The 26,231-nt window shown below is 45.3% G+C and overlaps 3 protein-coding genes across 10 annotated transcripts in view; 2 read left to right on the top strand and 1 right to left on the bottom strand.

The window, feature by feature from the left end:
- The first annotated feature begins 813 nt into the window (after nucleotides 1–813).
- Nucleotides 814–8,434, top strand: acmsd (aminocarboxymuconate semialdehyde decarboxylase). 3 transcript variants are annotated; one of them, XM_056438305.1, is made up of 10 exons: nucleotides 815–982; nucleotides 2,806–2,850; nucleotides 3,618–3,714; nucleotides 3,798–3,847; nucleotides 4,501–4,737; nucleotides 4,885–4,978; nucleotides 6,938–7,033; nucleotides 7,141–7,313; nucleotides 8,017–8,115; nucleotides 8,281–8,434. In XM_056438305.1, the coding sequence occupies exons 1-10, from the start codon at nucleotides 926–928 to the stop codon at nucleotides 8,341–8,343; spliced, it is 1,011 nt and encodes a 336-aa protein (XP_056294280.1). In that variant the 5' UTR covers nucleotides 815–925; the 3' UTR covers nucleotides 8,344–8,434. The 3 variants fall into 3 exon arrangements, with proteins under 3 accessions (XP_056294293.1, XP_056294280.1, XP_056294285.1); XM_056438318.1 differs by lacking the exon at nucleotides 8,281–8,434 and having other exon boundaries at nucleotides 814–982; nucleotides 7,115–7,313; nucleotides 8,017–8,116; XM_056438310.1 differs by lacking the exon at nucleotides 815–982 and having other exon boundaries at nucleotides 3,450–3,714.
- A 1,044-nt stretch (nucleotides 8,435–9,478) lies between these two features.
- ccnt2a (cyclin T2a) lies at nucleotides 9,479–18,793 on the top strand. Of its 2 annotated transcripts, XM_056429001.1 has the most exons (10): nucleotides 9,479–9,660; nucleotides 11,554–11,635; nucleotides 11,731–11,859; nucleotides 12,197–12,257; nucleotides 12,812–12,874; nucleotides 13,387–13,432; nucleotides 15,029–15,192; nucleotides 15,387–15,457; nucleotides 15,699–16,893; nucleotides 17,055–18,793. In XM_056429001.1, the coding sequence occupies exons 1-10, from the start codon at nucleotides 9,503–9,505 to the stop codon at nucleotides 17,126–17,128; spliced, it is 2,043 nt and encodes a 680-aa protein (XP_056284976.1). In that variant the 5' UTR covers nucleotides 9,479–9,502; the 3' UTR covers nucleotides 17,129–18,793. The 2 variants fall into 2 exon arrangements, 1 of the variants encoding a protein (XP_056284976.1); XR_008833441.1 differs by lacking the exons at nucleotides 15,387–15,457; nucleotides 15,699–16,893; nucleotides 17,055–18,793 and having other exon boundaries at nucleotides 13,387–13,826; nucleotides 15,029–15,118.
- A 206-nt stretch (nucleotides 18,794–18,999) lies between these two features.
- Nucleotides 19,000–26,231, bottom strand: part of map3k19 (mitogen-activated protein kinase kinase kinase 19) — a 9,090-nt gene continuing 1,858 nt past the window's right edge. For 4 of the 5 annotated variants that reach the window (XM_056428999.1, XM_056428988.1, XM_056428980.1 and 1 more), the window contains 9 exons: nucleotides 26,094–26,216; nucleotides 25,733–25,887; nucleotides 25,262–25,296; nucleotides 22,972–25,110; nucleotides 21,707–21,817; nucleotides 21,375–21,613; nucleotides 21,032–21,293; nucleotides 19,913–20,121; nucleotides 19,000–19,401 (listed from right to left, as the gene is read on the bottom strand). In XM_056428999.1, coding sequence (XP_056284974.1) covers nucleotides 19,335–19,401; nucleotides 19,913–20,121; nucleotides 21,032–21,293; nucleotides 21,375–21,613; nucleotides 21,707–21,817; nucleotides 22,972–25,110; nucleotides 25,262–25,296; nucleotides 25,733–25,887; nucleotides 26,094–26,216 — 3,340 coding nt within the window. In that variant the 3' untranslated portion in view covers nucleotides 19,000–19,334. The remainder of the gene's footprint in view (nucleotides 19,402–19,912; nucleotides 20,122–21,031; nucleotides 21,294–21,374; nucleotides 21,614–21,706; nucleotides 21,818–22,971; nucleotides 25,111–25,261; nucleotides 25,297–25,732; nucleotides 25,888–26,093; nucleotides 26,217–26,231) is intronic. The other variant, XM_056429000.1, reaches the window with a different exon arrangement.

Raw genomic sequence — 26,231 nt, 5'->3', positions numbered from 1 at the left:
TTGCATACACACACACACACACACAAACACACACACGTCCACGCTTGTGTACACATGCAGGTTGATGTTCTTTTGCCGGTTGAGTGTAACTCGGTTTGACTTCTTTTGTAACGCTGCTTCTCTCCTCTGCAGAAAGCGCTTCATTCAGCAACTGCATCTCAACTCTGTTGAAGTGACATTTGAAAAATAAAATACAACTTAGTATTAGTAACAGTAATCATTAACCGCCATATCTCTTCAATGTAATATCCCATAGTAACCAAATTCACAAAAGTCGGACACACCGGGATGCTGAACAAGTCTCCAGTGGTCGACACACTTTGACCTGTAAAATATAAAAGATGTGAAACATTGGTGTTTACCAGCAGCTCGCAGGAAATGCACCTTTCACTTTGCTCTGCATTCTGAGGTTCAGTGGAGTTCAACTGTGCAGCAGCTTATGGTTCAGGTACCGCCAGCAAAAAACACTGAGGTAATAATAAAGGAACTGCATCATTTCACTTCATCCCAACATGCACTGTGGGACTATGAGCACAGAACTCTGACTCGGCATAACGCAGGCAGTCAGCGGCACGGAAAAATGCTCTTTAAACCAGTGTGTGTGTGTGTATTCATGGCTGATCTAGGCAGTGAATAATATTTGAGGCTGTAATAGGCCTATCCCGTAATGGTTCCGGCTATATCGGGCTGTATTCCAGGAGGTCTAATAGCCTCCACAGACTCATGATTACGCTCTGCTTGTCCTACCGACTAGGTAATGAATGACCAGGGTGTCCCGGCAGCCGGCGTGCACTCACCTGCCGGTCATTGGTTTTCGGCTGAGGGCGGAGGGTGGCGAGACAATCTGCTGGATTTCGCGCTCACAACAAGTAGCAATCCTTTTGCAGCAGACCTCCCCGTTTGGCCAAGAGGGTAATCGTGAAGGATGAAGATTGATATTCATAATCACATTTTACCAAAGGAGTGGCCCGATTTGAAGCAGGTAGGCGCCGAGAGACCCGAGCTCATTGAGGATCCGAGAGGGTTTTTCTTAACAGCCGGGAGCCTCCGCAGTAAATCTACACATTCGTGCGGTTGGTTGGATGTTTTTCTTCTTTTTTTTTCCGGTATCAGTTCTGCAGCCGGCAGAGCTTCTCTTTCACTTCAATGCGATTACAAGCCAGTAAAATGAAGTGCACAGGCGTCTCCCGTTGGAGTGAGCAGCTCACTCCATAAATCTGTGTTCACCATGGTTGAACTTTAATCAACAGGTGGATTTGGCCTTGTCGGCCCGATCCTATCTGTTATATCTGTTATCAGTCCCTGCTCGTATGTCTTTGTTGCTATGGAGGTCCGGCCTTGGCTAATGATTTCACATGTTCAAGTGCTGCACCGAGATGGCCTTTCTTTACTCTTTTTTTACTCAGGAAATGTTCGTTGTAACATTATAAGTTAGGCCCGTCTTGTTTATGAGTTATGATGTTTATCTTCTCTGCTACTGGAAATGTTTTGGATCTGAACACATGCAAGGCCAGCTGATATTTTATTGTTTTTGAGTGGGGAAAATCAAAACTCTGTGTGACACACTGAAATAATAATGCGATTTCACTTCTGCATGCCGTTTGATAAATAAGCACAAGTGACACATTTAGGATTTGCTCGGTGGGTCTCGATGTATTGCGTCCCGGAGGCCCTCTTCGTATCCATATCATTTGATGAATGGGATCATTTTGGGTGTCGTATTTTCAAACACAGTGACAGTCAAATGTATTATTGCACAATGGACAATATTTCCTTTCAAGAAATTCAGCCTTTCCTTTTCCAAATGAATAACAAACCCAACTGTAGATAAATAGTAACGAAGCCGTAACTTTCCCCTTGACACAAACTGGGCCCTTAATTCCATTTGTTTGCCAGAAAAAACAGTGGCAGACAAATAAATGTACATTTTGTTGTTATTCAGACTGTAATATAAATGTTGTCTGGTTGTGGATCGAAAATGCTGCGTCCAAACTAGAGCATGTGAAAGTCCTTTGAATTGAACCATGCTTTACGGCTTCTCTAAAACAAAAGCAATGCATCATTTTCTGCAGCACACTTCTGAAACTTGCCCTCGGTTTTCTTTGATGATGAAATACCAAGCTGATAAACCGATTATTACCACAAAATAACACATTTGACATCGCTGAAGCTTCTCTGCGGCAACGACGAAGCGCACAGTGCTGCGGATGTGTGGGGATGTGAAGTCGGGTTAGACTCAACAGCCTGATGGCACTCGGCTTGAGCTTTCCATGGCGTTGGAGGAGATATTCCTGAAGGATGAAGATTGAACCCCTCGCAGATGGGATAACACAATTAAGGCTTTCTCCACAGCGGGATGTGTGTGGGATACCAAACTATGTTTACTTTTATACAGATTTGAATATAGATCTGAATGAAATACAGCAGAGATGTGTAACCTGATACACGATTTGTTTTCCCAGTATGTGATGTTCTTTTTCTTTTATTAACCCTCCTGTTACCTGAGGGTCAATTTGACCCCATTCAATGTTTAATGCCGGTGTTCTTTCGGGTCAATTTGACCCCAGGCTGTTTTTCACTGTGTCAAACATATAAGAAATATCAACTTTTTTATAAATTTAAAGGGCTATTTAGGTAGTCAACAAACAAACATAAAGTACCTCACACTTAAACTTGGAAAACAATATTAATTCTAATAATTTTCTGGAGGTTTTAATTGCTGGGGTCAAATTGACCCCAAGGGTAAAATATGTTAGTAAATATAAAGGTAACAGGAGGGTTAAACAATCAAGTCGTGTGTTTCAGAGGTACGGATATGACGGGTTCGTCCAGCTTCACCATCACTGCAAGGTGAGCTGCTGTGTATTTTCCCTTTCTGCATGCGCAGACAAGGTTACACACGCCCTTTGCAATTGTCTACTGCACACAATGCTCGGGACACAGCGGGGGGGGGGGGTACCTTTCCCCGGCTGCACCCCACCCCGTGGACATGTATAAGCCCTCGACGTGTGAGCGGCTGCGGGACTCCGCACGGTGCCACTGCATCAGCGGAAAGAGTCCCTTCGGAAATGCTGCGGCAGTCTGGTCGGGCCCTTTGGCGCCGAGCGAGCCGCACATAAGGACGAGCGGGTGGTTGTGACGCGTCGATGCATCGACCGTAAACCGTGCCCGGCGATGAGCATCTGTTAGAGTCCTCATGCCAATGTTAGAACCAGATCTGTGAGGGTTCCAGGTCACATTTGAGACGCAGGTGTGGCGCACCCGAGATGTCTTTAATTACAGCCGTCGCCACGGGGGAACACTGTGTGTGTGTGTGTGTGTGTGTGTGTGTGTGTGTGTGTGTGTGTGTGTGTGTGTGTGTGTGTGTGTGTGTGTGTGTGTGTGTGTGTGTGTGTGTGTGTGTGTGTGTGTGTTTGAATACACTTTTACAAAGACATGTTGTCTGTCAGGTCCCTGTTCGTAGATGACAGTTCACATCTCATACGCCTTCCGTGATCAGCTGTCTGCTGCCATCATGTGGTTTTTTTAAGCGTGGTGAAATCCCCAACCAGTAAAGGTCATCTTGAAGACTATCGGAATGAAATGTATGAAGGAGAGCTACGAGTGTTGTGTTTCAGGGCGAAGCGGACATGATGAAGGACGGGAAGCTGTTCCGAGTGATTCAAGAGAACTGCTGGGACGCAGACGCTCGCATACGGGACATGGACCAGCACGGTATACGCCGTGCACGGATGTGAGAGATGCCAACCGGCACCGCAGGGTCTCATTGGTGCCTTCCTGGTCTCTCACCCCTCCAGGTGTCACCGTGCAGGCCCTTTCTACCGTCCCTGTGATGTTCAGTTACTGGGTAAGTGCACACTAAGCAGCACGGGTCAATTTCAATTCAATCACCACGACAAAGCTGCGTTACAGTCTTAATCCTTCTTCAGCCACTGGGATGAAATGTGTATCATTACCTTCGCATTGAAAATGCGGAAGGTTATGTTTTGATCGCCGTGTATTTATTTATGTATTTGTATGCGTGTTACTCGCATAACTCAAAAAGTATTAAACCAAATCGCATGAAATTTGGTGGGATGATTGGTTATTATCCGGGGACCATTTGATTAAATTTTGGGATTTATCGGGGTCAAGGTCATGAAAAAGTCAAAATCTTCTTTTTACCAGTCAATTGATATCCAATTGGCATGCAACTAATGCCAACATGTTCATAATCCAATGCCCAATCTTATGATATGCGAAGGTATGTGCATAATCAAATGGTCCCCGGATGATAACCAATCATCCCACCAAATTTCATGCGATTCGGTTTAATACTTTTTGAGTTATGCGAGTAACACGCATACAAATAAATTAATAAATACACGGCAATCAAAACATAACCTTCCGCATTTTCAATGCGAAGGAAATTAAGAACTATAAAAAACATTTTCCGCCTGTATTATAGTAACATAGCCAGCTTTCATGTTTACCTATTCTAATCTTATTCTTGGATTACAGGCCAAACCTCACGACACACTGGACCTCTGCGTCCTTTTAAACAACGATTTGGCCCGGACGGTGCGCCGCCACCCCAGGAGGTTCGTGGGCCTGGGCACTCTGCCCATGCAGGCCCCTGACCTGGCGGTGCTGGAGATGAGGCGCTGCGTGACGGAGCTGGGCTTCTCTGGGGTGCAGATTGGCTCGCGGGTCAACCACTGGGACCTCAACGCCGCCGAGCTCTTTCCCTTCTATGCCGTGAGGAGGACACTGAATATTGCAGTGCACGTGCTCATGTGGATGACATATTGTTTCTGGCAGCTGTTCACATTCGTCACCGGTTTGACTGAAGGGGGATGCTTCTCGTTCACGTAAAGAATTGCTGATCTTGCTTTTTCCACGCAGGCAGCTGAGGAGCTGGGCTGCTCCATATTTGTCCACCCGTGGGACATGCAGACAGATGGGAGGATGGCTAAGTATTGGCTGCCCTGGCTGGTGGGTGAGGAAGATGGAGTGGCAACAGGAGATGTATTGAATACCCACGTCGCTTAAGTCATTACGCAGTAAATACCCCAGTGTTAAACCTTCAGTGTCAAAGTATATTAGAGTTATTACAACAATAGCGAGAGTAAATAGACCCCAGTGTGGGTGTACATATTCAGAGTTAATTCCCCAGTGTTAAATATGCAGTGTTAAAGTGAATTGACTGTCAGAATCATTACAACGAGAGCAAGAGTAAAAACCTCAGTGATGACAACGTTTACTGTTACTCTGGAAAGCTCCGCCTCCTCCTACGTTTAAAATTGAGTTTCATCCCGCGCGTTTTAATTCTGGAAAGACTGCAGTACGTTTCTTTAAATCACTTTTTTATATCAAATGTTGATATTTCAGCAGAAGCAACATTCTGGAATAACTCTGAGTTCAACTTACATTCGAGATGTTTTTGTGTCTTGGAATATCGAATTGCAGACGGCTAACGTGTCCGAGTCAAAAGCTACACAGGAGAATAAAGAGTTCTTTAACACTGAGCCAGTAAACATATGGTCCCGATCTACAGAGGGTTAAAGAGCCACTGTGGGTCAGTGGTTAGCAGGTCTGACTTTTAACTCTGAAATATTAACACTATGTTCAATGTTACTTTAACAGTCTAAAGATAAGGACCATGTTCACTGGCTGAGTGTTAAAATGTACTCTTTAAGTGTTAAATTGACACTGCCAATGTTACTGTGTAGGAACTAAAACACACTTTTCTCGTGAAAGTAACTTCCTTAAAACTGATATGGAACCATGTTCATCTGCGCATTTAATAAAGCGATAGCAGAAGTTCAGCGATGAGGTTACCGGATTCCCTAAAATGTTCGATGACGTCATCAAATCAAAATTGTTGGATTTTCCAATTCGCTTTAATAAAAAATAAAAAAGCTGCTCCGATGTCCTGAGAGAGAAAAAATGTCAACGTAAAAACTATTACCATCAAATGTAATATTAATATTCATTTACACTTCTTTAAATCTTTTAACCAACTTCAGTCCTAAAGTGTCTGAGTATCGGTCTCTTAAAACTACAAGATTCATGACGTGCTTATGATGAGAGCTGAGGTTGAACTCACACCCTTGCGACACATTTATTCCATATGCATTAACTCAGCCCAAATGATAAATGCCAGAAATACCCCGAGTAATGCATTAAGTTTAAAAACTCCCACTTTCGAGTTGATGTTCTTTGAGTGTAGTTTTAACATCATATTTGACGGATTGTGGTTACGACCAATGGTGACCAATTAAGCTCTAAATTAACCCTCCTGTAATGTTCGTTTCTTACATACAACCGTGATGTTCTCGTTCAATTTTCAATTAGAATTTTCAAATTTAAAATTTTAAATCAAATTTCAATGTTCAATTTGACCCGGTTTATGTTGAATCACCCAAAAGTGGTCAGAAACCAAAAATCATAAAACTATAGTTTGTACCTCATCACCAATGCCATTACTAACAATTCAATCAGTTTTTAATGAAATGGAGTTATTCACCCCTCCATAGAGCAGAGTTCAATCAGGAGAACTCACTCGTTTTAATGAAAAATACATGTTCAAACAATTGTTTAGGTACATTGAAAAAATCTAAATCTAAATTGCATTAGTCTACCATAACATGTATTTTCTCCTAAATTGTATTTGCATTTTATAATTTGTTTCTCTTCGTTGGGTGATGTAGATAAATAGAGATGAGACACCTGTGCTGTTCAGGGTCATAATGACCCGCCCACTCAAAATCAAGCCAAATGAGTCATAAAGGATTTGTATTGAAAGTAAACTTTAGTTATGTTTATTTACAGTGTTAAGATTTATCTTCTTCCCCTTTGCATATTAACCCACTTACACCATCTTATGATAACAAGACACATTATTAACGTTAGTTTGAAAGAAGAAGTTATATTTCGTTGTCTTTTCCATCTCAAGGCATGCCGACAGAGACAACCATGGCTATTTGCTCGATGATATTCGGAGGCGTCTTGGAGAGATTTCCGAAACTGAAAGTCTGCTTTGCACATGGAGGTAAAGATCAGATGTCCCGGATACATATTTTACCTGTAGAGTCACACCATTTTATTTAAATACAGATCCGGTTGTGTTCAGATTGCATTCTGTCCATCCGGTCACAGGGGGCTCTTTCCCATTCACCGTTGGCAGAATTGAACACGGCCACAAAGTCCGCCCTGACCTGTGTGCAGTGGACAACCAGAACAGTCCGAGGAAATACCTCGGTTCCTTCTACACCGACTCCCTGGTTCACGATCCCGTCGCCCTGAAGCTGCTCGTTGATGTGATCGGAAAAGTGAGCGAATCATTCCTTCGACACGCACACTGAGAAGAGTGTTGCCAATGTTGAGCGTGGAGAGTGTGTGGGTAGACACTGTGGATGTATGCATCTGCATAGGTTCCACCTACTACAGGGACAGAGGAGGACTTTCTCCAGACGTCTCCTCACGCTCTGCTGCCACAAGGACAGATACAGGAGAACATTCCTGCCGACGGCTATTAGGCTCTATAACAGATCACCTCTTGCCAGATCCTAGTGCAATAACTGCAATAATAACTCCATATTTACACTATGTTGATCTGCACTTCACACATTTCATTTATTTACACTACACACATACACACACATTTCATTTTCATTTACACTACACACATACACACACTTTGCATACTGTCTATATTTAATATTTTTATATTTTATATTTAATTTAATTTGAGTAATTAGTATTGTATTGTGTATGCATATATGTTGTATATATACATATTTTATATTTTACTTTGTATACTTCTTGTATATATCAATATCTTTCATCCCTGTTTTTTATATTTTATATTTTATTTTTTATTCTCGTGTGTTTAGTTTATTGGTGCTGCTACTGCTACGACAAATTTCCCCTTGGGGATTAATAAAGTATTTATCTATCTATCTATCTTGGTTCACTGCATGTTTAACACCGGCGTTGTCTTTTCAAGTTAACAAGCACGTATTCCTCTTTCAGGATAAAGTGATGCTGGGCACGGACTACCCGTTCCCACTGGGAGAGCTGCAGCCGGGATCGCTGATCGAGTCCATGGATGAATTTGACGACGCGCTGAAGGTGACGACATGTTCCTCTCCTTCATTTTGACCGAAGCCTTAAAGCCTTCTAAATATCTTTGATTGTGCTTTCAGAATGCAATTGCATGAATGAATATGTTTTTAAAAATGTACTGAAAATCCAAGAGAGGAGTTAATATGGTGCGTTTTCTGATTTGTTTTGCAGGACAAATTGCTTGCTGGAAACGCAGTGGAGTTTTTGGGCCTGAAACGAGAGCAATTTGAATGACGGGGAAATCTGAGACACAAAACTCAGCGATTCAGTGTAAATGCTGTATAAATAAATCATGTTTGGATGATTAAAGGGACAGAAAGAAATACATATGTGTCCTCTTACCTGTCGTGCTATTCATACTTTTAATTGAGATGGTGAGAGTTGCTCAGTTTTGGAGATACCAGCTGTAGAGATGTCTGCCTTCTCTGCACTGTAAGCAACACACATATAAAAAACTCAACAGCGGCGTGTCTTTTTCGGAAACGTATATTGCACTCAGCATTTTGTAAGTACAATCGTAGTTTATTTCTATTCATCCACACTTCATAGTGAGTTCATTTCTATAGTTTGATTTGAGGATTATTGCCAAAAGCCCCACAAGTATAACAAAGAGAACTCTCACCATTCAGTGTTTTGCAGTCAATCCCAGTCTGACAAAGAACACACCTGCGGGGTGGCTCCAGTTATAGCTTTCTACACAACCTCCACACAAGTTCTCTCCAATTAAATTGATCCCTCGCTTCTTGCATATGAATATACTTGCATTGCTAAAACAACTGCACTAACATTAGCTCTACTTGAAAGGAAACTGTGCCCGTCTCTGGCTAATGTTAACCCAGCTCATAGAGATAACACGTGTAATCTGTTTTACTTGCCCAGTGGGGTTAAATGCAACACCACAAAAATCATGCATTCAGTTTCTGACTTTATTATGGAAATAGCTCAACTTGAGAAGCCCGCTTCTAGAACGAAATGTAAAGAACAAAATGTAAATTTTTATTTATCCTCGTGGGGAAATTCTTCTCTGCATTCTTCTCCCATCCTTAGTTATGAAGGAGCACTGAGCCTACACAGGACAGAAGTTTAGTTACGTGGACTCTGTTGTCGCGACAGTTTATCAATTATTATTATCGGTTGGGCATTAACAGTTTAATTTACCCTAATCAAACGCAAAGCTGTGTGACGTGTGAATAAATTAATCGGTATCGAGGAAGGTAAATTCCCCCTCGTGCATCAGTATATACTGTAAGGATGCCCTCGAACGGGATGGATACCGACCGGATACCGACCGACCAATCACCGTCAAACACCGTCCTCACCGCCGAAGAAGTCGTGGTTTCCTGTGCGACGCCGACGTCATATCCGGTTTCTCGATGCTGAATGTTGGAGTGCAATGGCGGCGTGCCGGGGATCCTCGTCGAAATGGTTTTTCACCCGGGAGCAGCTCGAAACCACGCCGTCCCGCCGCTGTGGAGTAGAACCGGACCGGGAGCTCTCTTACCGACAACAAGCGGCGAACCTGGTCCAAGATATGGGTCAGAGACTCAACGTGTATCCTTTGTAAACAAACTTATCCGTCCGACATGGCGCTGATGGAAACGCAGCTGCAGCGGGCCCGCACCCGCGAGCTCACGAGCCGAGGGCAGAGTTTAAAGAACAGGACCGGCTCGTTTTCGACTTTTTATGTTTCGGTGTCGTGTTTCTTAAAATACACGTTTTGCAGTCTCGCTCTTAACCCGGAGTCTCGGCGCCAAAGGGTTATAGTCGACGTTAGCTGTAGGCTAATGTAGCACGCTGGCTAACACGTTAGCTTAGCCGTTCAGAGGGCCGTGAGTCCAGCGTGCAGCTGTTGCTCGGCCCGGACCGGCTGGACCCCTCCGCCCCGTCGAGTTTAAAGACCGCAAATAAAGCCGAGGTTTCCTTTTACAGGGTTCGTACGGTCATGGGAAACTTGGACAATTCATGGAATTTTAAAATGTTCATTTCGAGGCCTGGAAAAGTCAGGGAAAAAACTTAAATCATAAAAGTTCGGGAAAAGTCAGGGAAATTTGTTCTAATCACATCATTTACTCCGAGTTTGAAATAATTAATATTTTTTTTAAAGAAAGACGCTCAAAATATAACCCGGCGTACGCTCTCAATACGCAACATTTTCAAAAATGTTCATGTTTATACCGAGATTTCAGTTTGGTCATGGCAATTTGGTGAAAAGTCCTGGAAATCCATTGGTCAAAATGTGTAAGAACCCTACTTTTAGAACTAGAATGGGCACTCGGTAGAGCGCATACCTTCGCATATCACAAGATTGGGCGTTGAATTATGAACATGTTGGCATTAGTTGCATGCCAATTGGATAGAAATTTACTGCGCTATGGTAAACAGAAGATTTTGACCTTTGACCTCATCGATCCCAAAATCTAATCAAATGGTCCCCGGATAATAACCAATCATCCCACCAAATTTCATGCGATTCGGTTTAATACTTTTTGAGTTATGCGAGTAACACGCATACATATAAATAAATACACGGCGATCAAAACATAACCTTCCGCATTTTCAATGCGAAGGTAATAAGTACGTTTAATTTGATACGACGCATACTTATTATTTATTAGTAAATTGGCACAATCGTCGCTATTGTGAAGCTAAATCCCGTTGGCGGTAACCAGCCTGCTGCACAAAGTGTCCTTTGCTCAACTTTTTCTTCAATGTCTCTTATTACCTTCGCATTGAAAATGCCGGAAGGTTAAGTTTTGATCGCCGTGTATTTATTTATTTATTGATTTATTTGTATGAGTGTTATTCGCAAAACTCAAAAAGTATTGAACCGAATCGCATGAAATTTGGTGGGATGATTGTTTATTATCCGGGGACCAGTTGATTAGATTTTGGGATCGATCGGGTCAAGGTCAAAGGTCATGAACAGGTCAAAATCTTTCGCAGAACTCAAAAAGTATTGAACCGAATCGCATGAAATTTGGTGGGATGATTGTTTATTATCCGGGGACCAGTTGATTAGATTTTGGGATCGATCGGGTCAAAGGTCAAGGTCAAAGGTCATGAACAGGTAAAATCTTCTTGAATCACATGGAATTTGGTGGGATGATTGGTTATTATCCGGGGACCATTTGATTAGATTTTGGGATCAATCGGGTCAACGGTCAAGGTCATGGAAAGGTCAAAATCTTTTTTTTACCATAGCACGATAAATTTTTGTCCAATTGGCATGCAACTAATGCCAAAATGTTCATAAGTCAATGCCCAAGCTTGTGATATGCGAAGGTATGCGCTCTACCGAGTGCCCATTCTAGTTTTCAACATGTGTTCAGTGCCAATACGCTCATTGACGTGTGATATAATGTCATGTATCTAACTGGTTGACTCTGTTATTGGCAGCGAAAGTTACACTCACTCCAAAAGATTGCCCTTGACCCCAAACTACAGCTCTCAATTAACAATTAATACAGCCATTGTTTACATGCATAGATTTTATATGCACCACTCTTTCACCAAATTCCATAGGAATGTAAGTATGCCGTTACACAACACCACGTCTATCACAATATAGTAACGTGTTACCATACATTGACTACGAGAACTGTCTCCGTGTATTTTTTGCAGATAATGTCTCCAACCGCCTTGTTCTTGGCCGCGAAAGTGGAAGAGCAACCTCGGAAACTCGAACATGTGATCAAAGTGGCACACGCTTGCCTAAATCCTCAAGAACCGCCTCTAGACACGAAGAGTAATGTAAGTTCAGGATGATCTCCAAATTGTTTGGTTGAGAGTACTTTTTTTCCTCCTTTTGTTCCCTTTCTACGTCCGACTGGCCAGTTCTCGGTGGTCACGGTTTCCCCTGTATTAAACGGGCTGTGCCAAATTTAATTGCCTGCAATGGGAGGCTTAATTTGAACTGCCGTGGCCTGATGTCGGTGCGCACCACGCATCTTCACCTCACGAGGCTTTCAAGCAATAGTACAAATGAGCCTCTCTTTTTGGAGTTTTGGCCATTTTAAATCACTTGTTCGGGGGAGAGATTAATAGACTCATTACAATTGTGTTGTAATGACTGTCTATCAAACTTCAGGCATACCTCCAGCAAGCTCAAGAGCTGGTGATACTTGAATCCATAGTGCTGCAGACCCTGGGTAAGTAGTGGTGACTGGAGTGGATGACGAGAGAGAGTTAGCGTTTTATCATTATCTGTGGCTTATCTTCATCAGTAAGGCAGTAGTGCTGTTGATCACTGTTGAATTTACTCGTCACAGCCTGTTAAGTGAAATGTGTTATGAGCTGCTGTATGGGTATCTTGTCACATGCATATTTTCAAGAAATCATGTAAAGGTGACATGTCATTCTGTCATTTCAGACATTGGTCGTGGAACGTGGTATTGATTCAACCTTTTGATTTTATTCACATTTTTCTCACCAATTTTCTTTTTTTACTCGCTGGGCCACATCTTCTGTTAATTTGTGCTCGCTTATTAAAATTAAGTTTGAAACTTTCATGCAGAGAGAAAGCGATTCATTATGAATAGGCCAAACGGTTCCACTATTCATGTTTACCAAATCAATACCCACCGCGGTCTGAATTGACAGCCCTAAAATGCATCACTCGGTTCATTTTCATTTAATCGTAAAATGACATGTCACCTCCCAACTGTCTCTGTGTTGAACTCACCTGTCATGTATTTTGTTCCAGGCTTTGAAATTACTATTGATCACCCACACACTGATGTGGTGAAATGTTCCCAGCTAGTGCGAGGTAGAGGCTTCCTTCTTTGCTCTTTGTGCCCTCTGCTCTGATTTGTCCCACCTCAAACATGGGTGGGGAGGGGGGTAACAACCTTGCTGACTTAATGGTTACACAAACACACACGCACACGCACACTGTGCTATTTGGATGGCCTTTATGAGTTAATTCTATGACGCAGCACATAAACAATATTTTCTCATGCTTATTGGGCCAAGTCCAAGACTGAATTGTATTCATTTTGTTGGGGGATTGGCCATTTAATTTTTTAACGAGAGAAATACCCCCTAAATATTGGTTATGGTTGACACGGCTACATCATGGGTTCTGGCCTAATACATTAAAAATCATCCAGCTTGCTGCAAGTGTCAAAAATGTAGCCAGAGTCTGTGCCTAGTGGTGTTGTTGCCTTGGCTTAATCAGTGCACATTCACTTCCTGACCTGATGATGAGATGCATTGCGCTTGCAAAGATGTTAATTCTCTCTTCCGTTCCCTCTTCTTCTTCTGTCTCTTCTCTTACAGCAAGCAAGGATCTGGCACAGACTTCCTATTTCATGGCGACCAACAGGTTGTTATCCTGCCCCTCCTTTGTTGCACTCTGACTGCACACCGTAGCTTCCTGTAATGCAGGGTACCCCTTCAGTGTCCAACGGGCCCGACGTGCGCTGGCGGTTGTTGGGATGCTTGCCTCCTCCCCTCGGCTCCCCTCCCCCGTTCAAAGCGAGCGGGACAGGGTGGCTCGTAGCGTTACCGGCCCCAGTCGCTGTGCGGTGTATTGTACAAGGGACCAGTGTTGGCACAGATGGGTTGAATGCAAGGTGTGAAGTGTAATGGTGCGCCTGAAACCCACATGTTTGTTCGGTTGCGAAAAAGTGCATAATTCTAAAAGAAAGACACTTTGGTAGCCTGAATAGCAGCTAAAGAGTGCACAGATGTAAACATTTCTCGTAGAGGTCCTTCCGGTAAGTACCACAAATAAATTTTTTCAATGTTCTTTCTCATATCCATTTGTTCAAATTGCATAATCTCCTCAAATATTTCTCGCCGTCTGCACTATTTTCCTGTCTTTACTTGCCCGTATCTTCTAGCTTTTCTACAACATTCTTTTAGTCTATGCAGCTCGTTTGAAACATGTGACCAGAAAGACTTAATCGTGACCCATTGAGGAACTGCAGATTTTTTGGGGGGTTTGGGTGAAATGCAAAATTGCAGAACTTCTAATAAGTAGCCCGTAAGAGTGCAGGAGGGAGCTTTTGTGAGAATCTTTACTTTCATCCTGTAAGAAAAGAAATGTTTGTGCCGTAAATCTACGATTGTAAAGATCCTCCTTTCAATCTGAAAAAACAACCACCGCGAGACTTGTTGAATTTCTGCAATTACTTGTGTGGTGACCATTTGTCGACCATTATTTGTTACTTTTGATACAATATGAATCGGTTTGACTAATTATCATCTGCACGTACAATATTCCACTCAATTTACTTTTTTTCAGGACAATAATGCACATTTAAAACAATTTTTTTGCTTTACCCGTGGGTCATCATAGATCAGCTTTGTGTTGAGACCTCTTCAGTGCCATGTTGTTTCCATTGATCTGCAGCGAGTGCCCATTAGGTCCATTCCCTCCAACACAGTCCCAGAGACCCATGCAGAGAGGGCTGTAGGAGCAGCCCCTCATCTGTTAGATGTCCAATGATGTAACCGCCACATGTGTGGCCCCAGTGTTCAGTATTTGACAATGGGTCTCCACCTGGCTACAACCTGGCCCCCCCCTCGCCCTTTGTTTCGGCATTTAAACCAGCCAGGTTCCTTGGAACAAAATCACATTTCCACATGACACTGTTCAACGCTTTCTTTCCAATCGCACTGTGTGTCATGTCTTTACCTGAATCATAAGGCTCATGGACGTCACCTCTACTGTGACCTGGTCTTGAACTGATAAACTGTTACTCTCTGTGACGGTTATGAATGAAATAATGGCTCATCTTTTGCAACCAATACAGTAGATTAAAACGGTCTGCTCCCTTTTGTGTTTCCTTTTCTTTTTTCTCCATATGTGGGATCAATCGCCTGGCCTGAATCGACTCACTCGCATTCCTACACACACACACACACACACACACACACACACACACTCATCGCACGCGCATTCCCTCCTTTGCAGTCTACACCTCACCACCTTCTGCCTCCAGTACAAGCCCACAGTGATCTCCTGTGTGTGCATCCACCTGGCATGCAAGTGGTCCAACTGGGAGATCCCAGTTTCCACTGATGGGAAACACTGGTGGGAGTACGTGGACAACTCTGTTACCCTCGAGCTGCTGGACGGTGAGACTGAACTACGTTTTTACTTTAATCACGTGTTGTTGTTTTTAAAGATATCTGAGCGACACCTTTATCGCTCGCAGAATTCAAATATTTCAAGGAGGGTGTGTTGAGATTAAAAAAAAGAGTCCGATGTATCGGTGATGCAGCCCAGTTTGAAATGTTTTGATGACGACACGCACGCCCTGTACTTGTAGAGTTGACCCACGAGTTCCTGCAGATTCTGGAGAAGACGCCCAGCCGGTTAAAGAGGATACGCAACTGGAGGGTAAGATGCACTGCGGCTCTGTTTTATAGCATTGGATAGACGTGTCACCAAGATAGCTCTGAAAACGATGTTACATAATCTAAAGTATAAAAGCCTCTGAATTACACACATGTGTGGCAGCGTGACGTCACACACGGAGAACAGAAACCTGCGTCGATTCCCTGTTCCGCTGTTAAACCCCCTTCATGCAGCCCACTGGAACCAAGCTCTGACCAGCGCTGTGTCTCTTTCCATCCCCTAGGCAACACAAGCTGCCAAAAAGCCCAAAGGTGACAGCTCTCAGTTGAACGACAACCCGTTTCCCGGGCCTTCCATGCTCCAGGATCACGGCGATTTGCCGCTCGCCGCCAACTCGAGCTTCTCCAAAGCGAGCGGCGCCTTCGGCGTTGCCATGCCCGACCAGTCCGGAGCCGCGTCCCTGGACGCCTTGGCCGGGCCGTACAACCCGGCCAGCCACAGCGAGTGGCCGCTGGTCAACCAGAGCCAAGCCGGTTACCCGTCTGCCTGTATAAAGCAGGAGCCCCTCAGCATCCCTCTCCAAGAGCCGGCGTACAGAACTGAGAAAACGCTCGACTTCCTCCCTGTCAAACAGGAACAAAAAGGCGCCGGCGGAAGCGGAGCGGGCAAGCATCCTCCGCCCCCGCCGCCGCCGCAACCGTCTCTGGCTCCAAAGCTGTCGTTGGACAAATACCGAGAGAAACACGCCGCGGAGCTGGCCGTCTCTGGGCAGAAACGCAGCCAGGAACAGCATGGAGGAGGACTGGATTTCGATAACAGGGGCGATATGGCATCTTCCTCCTCTTCTACCTATGCATCCTCCTCTTCTGCGAGCCAAGCGGACCACAGGAAGCATTCGCAGCCCCACCAAGCGTCCCACGGGGTCCCCGCCGACTCCCCGATGAAAATCAAGGTTCCCTCCTCCTCGACTTCAGGGCAAGAGAGACGCCACCACGGCGACAAGCGGGACAAAGGCTCGCTGAAGCTCCGCCTGGCCGTCCCCGGCTCCGGCGACGGCTCCCAGCCGGACCGAAGCGGACAGCCGATCAAAGACGAGCTCAAGATGAAGATCAAAGTCTCGTCGTCCGAGCGCCACAGCTCGTCGGACGAAGGCGTGGCCAACAACCTCAAGAGTAAACATTCCAGCCCCCTGGTGGGCAAGGAGAAGCAACACCGCGGCGCCGACCACGGCCTCCAGCGCCACCACAAGCACAGTCACCCGCACACGCACAGCGGGAACGGCGGGGCGGGCCCGCTCCGGGGGCCGCCGGGACCGCTCGGCGCGGAAGGGACCGGGCTCCCTCCGCCCGGCTCCGCCTCCTTGTTGTCGTCGCGCAAAAGGGTGTACCCGGAGGGCCACAACCACCACGCTTCCTCCTCGCTCTCCACTTCATGCTCCAAAGTGAACAAAATCTCCAAGGGTGGCACTGGTGCTGCAGGTACTACATGTTTCTCTCTCCCCCTTCCTCCTCCCGGCTCCTCTCCTGTACTGCAGTGTGTCTCGTCCGGCTTGCAGCTCTATGGCTAACCTCCCTCCCCTTCCTTCCTCTCCTCCTCCTTCTTATTCGTGTTTCTCCTCCTCCCCTCCTGTCATACCCAGGTGGGCTGCGGACCTCTCAGCAGTACCCTCCTCCTAGCGAATCGCCACATGAAGTGGGAGAGCAGAGACACTGAGTCCGCCGCTCTGCAGCCATGGCCAGCCCGTGGAAATGGCAACAAAACTACCCACACAGCTCAGACTATGCTCACATCCCTGTTAAGTGCCCTAAGGAAATAACTCTTTGTCGTGATAAACCCTTTACTGAAAGGCAAAAAACAAAAAACAAAAAATGAAGACGAGTATTGTTGGACATCTCACTTTCTGAGACGAGAAAGAAAAAAATTATGCTTCCTGACTGTCGGATGTCTGGGCCGTGACGCCCAGTCCTGTCTTTCCGTCGGTGTTGAATCGCTGCTCGGTTCTCCTTCCTCCTCAGTCGAGTCTAGGAATGTGCAAAAGCGGGCGTTTTCCCCGCGTGGGCGAGGGAAGTCTTCCCTGCATTTCAGATCTCCACGTGGAGAGCAAAAAAAGTATTACAAGTACTATACGGCATGGAAGGTGCACCTTTTTTTTATTTTCATCTATATATATATTTTTTAACATTTAATTTAATTGAATCACATTTTCTGCAGTCGTATGGAGGGAGCCAGCGGCCGGCTGGGGAGGGCTTCACGTCGTTTGCCGGCATTCCATTTAGTAATGTTGATGGATTCAAATAATTATAATTTTCTCTTTCTCTTTTTTTCCGGTGTAAAGTTTCATCTCCTCAATTTCTTTCTCGTTGTGATTTCTTTTTATACTTCAGTACTGTGCGTACGATTTGCATGTTTCAATCAACGGGATTTAAAAGGCGAATGCGTACTTGCTGCTTACAGAAAGTGGAGATAAATGTACATACGTTTTTGTATGTTTAAAGACGAAAACAAAGCTATACCATGACTACTCAGGTTTGGAGCTGCTTGTAAGTATAACAAGATAACTATAATACCGATGAAATACTTTTATTTTGTTGATCGACTGACTGGGCGTCATCGGGTGAATGAGTGCATTGTTCCAGTGGCGTGTGTGTGTGCTTCTACCCACCTTCCTGTAGGGGGTGCTGTTCCTTGCGTTTCCATCACAGGGAACATTAGTTGCTGCCCTCGGTAACGGAGGCACATCGAACTACTTATCACATCAGAGCCATGCAATTTGTACCAAAAAAAATCATTATTTTTGGGACCTATAATTAACCTTAAGCTGGATGCCAAAGGTTGTGCCTCAAAAAGAAATTTAAAAAACGACTGACACCAACACTAGTAGTGTGCTATTAAAGTTGACATAACCCTTTTTACTTTGAAGTGCACCATACATACTTTTGACATGAAGCTGTAGCCCTTAGATGTCAGCAGGAGATGTGAGTCGCCGACTCGGTTCCTTCCCAGCAACAGTCGTAGGAATGGTGACCAAATGGCAATATGCAACCTGCTGACTCATTTGGAAAACCTCAAGCATCTGCAGTGTGGACGTCCCTTTACAGGTTTTGCCACCGATTTCCTCGTTTCCATTTCCAGCCGTGTACATATCTGGACACGCCTCTCACAACAGTTTCAGACTTCAACTCCATATTGTTCCCAAATGTTGCCTCGCTGTTCTAGACCGGGTTATTCAAGAGCCGTTGGTACCCGACAGTTGGGCACGCAAAGCATATGTGAACAAATAAGCATAACCCCCCCCCCGCTCTTTATATCCTTTTTCTTTTCCCTTTCCATTTTAATATTACCAATAAACTTCAGTCGCCACTACCCTGACACGGTATACATCTTGGTTGTTGTCGGTTTCTTGTGCTCTAGGAGGAAATACACTTGTCATATTTGAATGTGAGGAGACGTACATGTACTATCCCTGATGGTAATGCCAACTTTTTGTCACTTATCTTTCTAAGTCACAATTTTACACACTGATTCCGTAACTCATCAGTGGAAAGCTAACAGGAAGTAGTTAAAACTCTCAGCATGCTGCAACATGGATTAGACACTATTTTTTTATCAGAATCTGCGTACATCACAACGAAGTGAGACAGTTACAATTAAGGTACTTGATTGGCACATTTATAGTGAAAAAGTAATTTAAAAAAAATCTACGTCAGTTCACATTTTATAGATTCTATTAAAGTTAAATGTATAAAAGTGCTTATGTATTTTCTCGTATCGGCTCATGAATGCAATTCCTACAATATACTTAGTGAGCCGTACTCCTGCGTCGCTGGGGACAGGTGGCAGGCTCTCAAAGAATCTAGTTGATCTGAATATTAAAAAGTCTGACTTGAATTGAGCATGTAAACATGGTAGCGGTCACGCATTAAGCACACGGCGGGATGAACGGATGCTTCAGCAGCTGGTCTGCAGACGGCCGCAGTCTCTGGTCACTGGAGTTGAGAGGAGGAAAAAAAACAAATGAGAATTAACCCCAAGCGGAAAAAACATACTCTCTTAATACAGGGTTCGTACGGTCATGGAAAACCTGGAAAAGTCATGGCATTTTAAAATGGTCATTTCCAGGCCTGGAAAAGTCATGGAAAAAACTTAAATCAAAAGTTTTGGAGGAGTCATGGAAATTTGTTATAATCACATGTTCATTTACGCAGTTTGAAATAATTATGTTTTTTAAAGAAAGACGCTAAAAATATAAGCCGGCGTACGCAATCAATACGCAACATTTTATGTTTATACCGAGATTTCAGTTTGGTCCTGGAAATTTAGGAAAAAGTCATAGAAAAGTCCTGGAAATCCACTGGTCAAAATGTGTAAGAACCCTGTTAATGAGTAACTTAATTAGTTACGAACCTAAGCAAGTTCCAGTTGAAATTAAATTAGCGATAGTTCAGAGGATAGGCAACGATGAAAGGCATTTATCCAAAGAGGCCAACGGCGTCTCACCACGTCAAGCTGATTTTGACAAAATCCTTGGCGTGATCCGAAAACCCATTTGGCAAGGAGGGCATCGCCCCTCGTTGGGCCCCGATGAAGAACAAAGCCGCCATCTTGTCCATGTGTGCCAGCGGAGGTTTCCCTGTGGCCATCTCAAACACCGTGCAACCCACGCTCCATATGTCGGACTTCCTGCCATATCCTGTCTCGTTGATAACCTGAGGAGTGGACAAGATGACACGGTATACGATAAAAGCCAAATTCACGCTAAACGGCTCCCGGAGATGTCGGACAGCTGCCCGGTTCACGCCGCGCAACTTGCTTTTCCTGTAACCGGGAGTCTCTAAAAGATCACACGCTGCGAGATCTTCCTCTTGGAGGATAGATACCAAGATGATGTGAGTTCATTTCTTTACGAATTACCTTCGCGTTGAAAATGCGGAAGGTTATGTTTTGATCGCTGTTTATTTATTTATTTGTATGCGTGTTACTCGCATAACTCAAAAAGTATTCAACCGAATCGCATGAAATTTGGTGGGATGATTGGTTATTATCCGGGGACCGTTTGATTAGATTTTGGGATCGAGCGGGTCAAAGGTCACGGTTAAGGTCATGAAAAGGTCAAAACCTTCTTTTTACCATAGCGCGGTCAATTTCTATCCAATTGGCATGCAACTAATGCCAACATGTTCATAATTCAATGCCCAATCTTGTGATATGCGAAGGTATGCGCTCTACCGAGTGCCCATTCTAGTTGTATCTGTTTCCTGTGGATGCAACACAAAAATCAGTATGTTACAGGCGACCCCTCGTCTTGCCCTCTCAATGGATGCAGATCCCAAGCAAACTGTCAGTTCCAGGTGTTTAGCAGATGCTAGACATCTGGATTAATGTGTCTGCATTACACCACCGGGCCCCTCGGCGAGCGTCGTCGAGCAGTTCACACGCCGCCCAAGCTGTCGTTTGACTGATCTTGGGTCGGCCGGAGGTATATCAGGGCTGATCAGTGTGAAGTAGGCATATAAAACGTAATTTTCCATTTAGCTGACAAAGAAATGCATCGAACTTCAATAATTAGAAAAGGATCCTCCTGCACAGATGAGAAGACCATCTTAATAACGCATCTACCTCCGGGGCCATCCAGTAAGGCGTGCCGTGGACGGACTTGAGCAGATCGCCGCCGCCGCTGCTGCTGCTGGCGGTGTGGTTCAGGAAGCTGAGGCGGCGAGCACAGCCAAAGTCTATGAGCTTGATGACGCCAGTGGGCATCAGCATGACGTTGTTCCCCTTCAAGTCTCGGTGAATCACCCTGTTCAGGTGAAGGTAGGCCACCCCCTCCAGGATCTGATGGGTGTATAAAGCCAGGACACGCTCTGGCAGGGGACCAAACCTGAGGAACAGTGTTGAAGTCATTAGTAGAGGCCATCTTTTGTGAAACCCTCAACGGACCCTTCGTGGGTAAGAGGTCAACCTGTGAAGGATGCTGGCGATGGATCCTCCCGGGATGTATTCCATGAAGATGGAAACCACGTGGCGAAACAGCGAGGTGCCCAGAAAGCCCACGATGTTGGCGTGTCGGAGGGTTTTGAGCAGCTCCACTTCCCCCTGCAGATGGCGGTACTCTTTCTTCGCGGCGTCGGGGTCGGAGGAATCGAGGCTCACCTGCTTCGCGGCGATCAGCTGGCCCCGGCTGGTCAGGATGCAGTACACCTGGTGAGAATGCAGCGGCGGTCGCCAGGGTTAGCTGGAGCACCTGCTGCGGTGCCTATAATGCTTTAAACTTTATAAAATGTCCCGACTTACCGTCCCATACGCTCCCCTGCCGAGTACTTCGCCCTTTGTCCACGTGATGGCGTCGTCTACAACCAAACCCGAGCCAAGCAGAGCAGCGCTGGCTGTGGAATTACGCTGAAACTAAATGCACAGAAGTCACAATTGTTTTTTCAAATTGTTTTACAACCCACCTCTCGATCTCTCACAATGTCATTATTTTTCGTGAGGGATTTTTACAAAGAATGATTAAGTTGGTGACGGGGACTGAACCTAAACCAAGGCCCTCTCCTGGGTAATTTACCCCCACATCTTGGCTTGGAGAAACACCTGTTGCCACAGCATGTCTAAAGTAATATAACAGTGTTAACTTGGCAGTACACGCTTAATTACACTACCGTTCAAAAGTTTGGGGTCACCCAGACAATTTCGTGTCTTCCATGAAAACTCACACTTTTATTGATCAAATGAATTGAACATTTCATAGAACATATCGTCAAGACATTGACAAGGTTAGAAATAATGATTCATATTTGAAGTATTAATTTTGTTCTACAAACTTCAAGCTCAAAGGAAGGCCAGTTGTATAGCTTATATCACCAGCATAACTGTTTTCAGCTGTGCTAACATAATTGCACGGGTTTTCTAATCAGACATTAGTCTTCTAAGGCGATTAGCAAACACAATGTACCATTAGAACACTGGAGTGATAGTTGATGGAAATGGGCCTCTATACACCTATGGAGATATTTCATTAGAAACCAGACGTTTCCACCTAGAATAGTCATTTACCACATTAACAATGTATTGTGTGTATTTTTGATTAATTTAATGTTATCTTTATTGAAAAAACAGTGCTTTTCTTTGAAAAATAAAGACATTTCTAAGTGACCCCAAACTTTTGAACGGTAGTGTATGTAGCCCTCAAGTTAAACCGTGTCATCTGATTGGTCACACCCAGATACAGATACAGGACTGTTGCCATGTGCATGTAGAAAGGTGCACATGTATGAACCACGGTGACACAAAAAGTCTGCTTGTGTAACTTAACTATATTGCAAAGGAGGTGTAAAGAAAAATATAAATTTAGGACTAGAAAACAAACCTCCCTTGCGTTCCTTATAAAGCCAGACTACCCTCTTCAGTCAAAAGAAAAAATACAATACCGGCCCGGAGTAACGCAAGAACGTGAGTAAACAGAGATAGTGTTCATGTGCAGTTCCAAATCACTTCCGATCATGATGACGATGTGTATTTCTATCTTTCTAAAATAAATACTTTCGACCATGAAAGTTTACCTCATGGTCTAAAGTCTGAAGTCCTGTCTTTCCTCCTGACGCGTGATCGTCTTCTCCGTTGGACTCCAGGTTTTCCGGGCCTGTGGATGCTTCCCTCTCGTCCAATGAGATCAGCTCCTCGGCCAGACACTGCAGCAGGTCGTCTGTGAGCGGCCCGTCCCCCACCTCGTCCAGGAACTTCTGGTAAACTGGTGACATGATGGCGTGGCTGGAGCAGGAAGACGTCCAGGTGTTGATCTTCGGCTGACGGGGGCTTCGAGGTGACGCTAGCTCGGGGACCGGTCGGTTTGGGTTTCTTATTTCTTGCATATTCATGTGCGGGTGACGAAGATCTTCGAGAGACGAAGCTGCCGGCGTCAATGTTTTGTCATTCGATTTGATCGTTTCGTACCCTTGTCTAGAAAGAGTCTCCTCTATGGTAGACAACACAGTTTCTTGATCACTGATCTGACAAATCCCAACATCCTCGGAGGGAACGAGCTCAGCCTTCGTGTGTCCGTCCTTCCTGACTTTGTGCGGGCCTTTCCTCGGAACAGCTGCGGCGTGAGGCTTTACCCGAGAGGACACGAGCTTCGGTTTGCTTTTAGCAGAAACCACAACGCTCTCCGCCGGACATCTCCTCTGCGCTTGTTTCAGGGGTCTGTGTTTAACTTTGTGGCACTGCTGTGTCTTCCTAGGCGGAGCCGACTGCACTTGCCTGCCCTTCCCTTTCTCGCGGGAGCTGGAAACCCGCAGGCTGTCGTAGACGGGGCCGGCAAAGATCTCGTACGTTGCCGATCCGTCGTCCCCGTTCTGCATCTCCCGGTACACGTCTTTGTAGGCGACGAAGTCCACGGTAGATCTCGACCTCGGTGTCGCCGCCGGACCGGGTCTCTTCGACTGCCGGCTGCTCTTCAGCTCCCTGGGCGGTGCGTGCGGCGGAGCTCCGGTCATCTTGTCGGGATCTGCTCGTTTACCCTGATCGCTCGGCTTCTTCTGTGGTAAGTTGGCGCCACCGTGACAATTCGCACCTTTAACCGATTTGAGCTTCGACTTGACTTTCGTGGCCGTCTCTCCGCTGAGTTTTAGCTCGGGGCCGTTCTTGCTTTTGTCTTGCGTGGAGAGCTTCAGATTGCTTTTGGACTTTCGGTCTGTGTGCGCAAGCCCGTTGAAGGTCTGCCGAGTCGTCGGAATGTCGACTCTCAGCTCACAGTTCATGCTTGTTCTCCTGTCCTTGTTCAGAACGGGCTTGAAGGCCTTCAACTGCCTCTCATCTCCATTGGGATCCATGTCTGACCGTGTCAGGTTTCCAGCTGGAGTAAATAATTGAACTCTTGTCTCTTGTGTAGTGCCAGCAGGTATCTTTACATCCTCCCTTCGAGGGATCGGATCATCTTCTTGGCTCTCTTCACAGCAGGAATCCCTCATTGTTCTTCTCGTCTGTTTTATATGCTGCATGTCGTTTCTGCAAGCCCCTTCAGGGGATGCAATAGCATCACCGTGGTCATCATTCATATGGAGTGTCATCCCATGGTGAATCCCAGGCTCTCGGGTGCGGCCCACACGGTTCCTTTCCTCTTGAGACTTCGACGTGATCGATAATTCATCGTTCCCGCTGTTCCCTTGCTGTGCATAGTGATATTTTATTAACGAGTCATTGGTGGCTTTGCCTTCACAGTGAGAGTGTGTACGATTGATGGGCTCTCCCTCCAGGTCATGTGCCGGGCTGTGGATGGGTGGGATGGGACTGATCCTTGACAGAACTTTAAGACGCTGCAGCGTCTCCCCAACCATCTCAGCCTCAGTGGGGGTGACATCGTTCGAACGCCGAGCCAGTCTCTCTCCAACTAACTTCAAATGTCTTTCCCCTGGAGCTCTCTCACACACATCTTCCTCATCCTCATCCTCCAGATCGAAGGAGCTGTGGGTGCTGGAGCCGCTCTCTTCACTACCACCTTTAGTGGTCAGAAGGCCAGTGCGTGGGCTGCCCCAGGACAGCTTTTCTCTCCTCAGCCGGCTCCTGGAGCAAAGGGGGCTCCGGCTGATGGGCTTCAGGGGAACACGGTGCTTTAGCACCGGCAGAGCCGCGATGTCCTTGGGACGGCGGTCCAGGGGGGCCAAGAGCTTGGGCGTTCTGGGATGCAGAGCCAGTAAGGACCCCTGCGAGATTCGGGACAAGATGCAGACATTGACAGTTATTCAGTGGTTAGAACTTGTGAGGTAGACAAACTGTTATATGGATAGAAATACAAATGAATATCAGTATGACAAGACAAAAAATGAAGGTGATATAATGATGTTTGAAATTCACCTTTTGTTCATTCACAGTGTCTTGGGAGCCCAGTCCTGCAGACAGGAAGAGATTATACATTTAAAACGACACACACACTGGTACCATCAGCAAAATAAAGCATTGTTTTTATTTTGAATACATCAAGGCACTTCTTTGATACAATTGTGTTATTTATACGTGGAAAGTAAGACAACAAAAACTTGTAAAAGTACGGTAATTCTATTTATTAATATTAACGAACCAACGAGATGCAGCAGTGGAACTGGGTGTTTTCTTATAATGAAAGTATAGTTCCTATAAGTATAGTGATTAATTTTGACCACTGCGATCACTAAAGGAGATATCCACTGGAGATTATATACAACGCTGATTCCTTTTGAATATTTATAACATTTGGAAGAAAAAAAAGTCCTCCTCTGATCCAAACATTACACTGCTTTGTAATTTAAATAAGTATAAGTCAAGGCTTTGATAACTACATGTACGTACGGGTCTGAATGTGTGCTCTGGCCTGCATCACCGTGTTTGGGCCCAGTAGAGGCTCCATGATGCTGGGCGCTGATTGGCTGAGCTGGCCGGGCTCCGCCACAGACAGCAGGGCGGGGGAGGACGGAGATGCAGCGATCACACTTCTTGTCCTCGGCCTGTGAGGGACGACTCAATATCAGACCCTTTTTCTTGTCGTGCTTTTTTTGCGAGTGCCACATATTTGTTTTGTACAACAACAAATGACATTATCGGAATAGGGAAGGGCAGTATTTATGTCAGTCAATGTTTCATTTCCAACTGTCAGTAACTCTCTTTTGTATATGTGATGTTAAAAAAGTGAGTCCAGCTACTAGCATTGTACCTGTTTTGAGGGGGAACCGGCAGGCAGGAGGTCCTGGCACTCAGCAGACCGGGCGAGGGACCGGGATCCAGGCGGCTCCGGCGTCTGCTGCCGTCGCCCAGGCTCGGCAGAGACAGACCTCCTCTGAGGAGGAGGAGG

Source organism: Pseudoliparis swirei, chromosome 2, assembly GCF_029220125.1.
Source record: "Pseudoliparis swirei isolate HS2019 ecotype Mariana Trench chromosome 2, NWPU_hadal_v1, whole genome shotgun sequence".
NCBI lineage: Eukaryota > Metazoa > Chordata > Actinopteri > Perciformes > Liparidae > Pseudoliparis > Pseudoliparis swirei.
The sequence above is the reverse complement of the archived record's forward strand: the minus strand, read 5'-3'. Positions and strand labels throughout refer to the sequence as shown.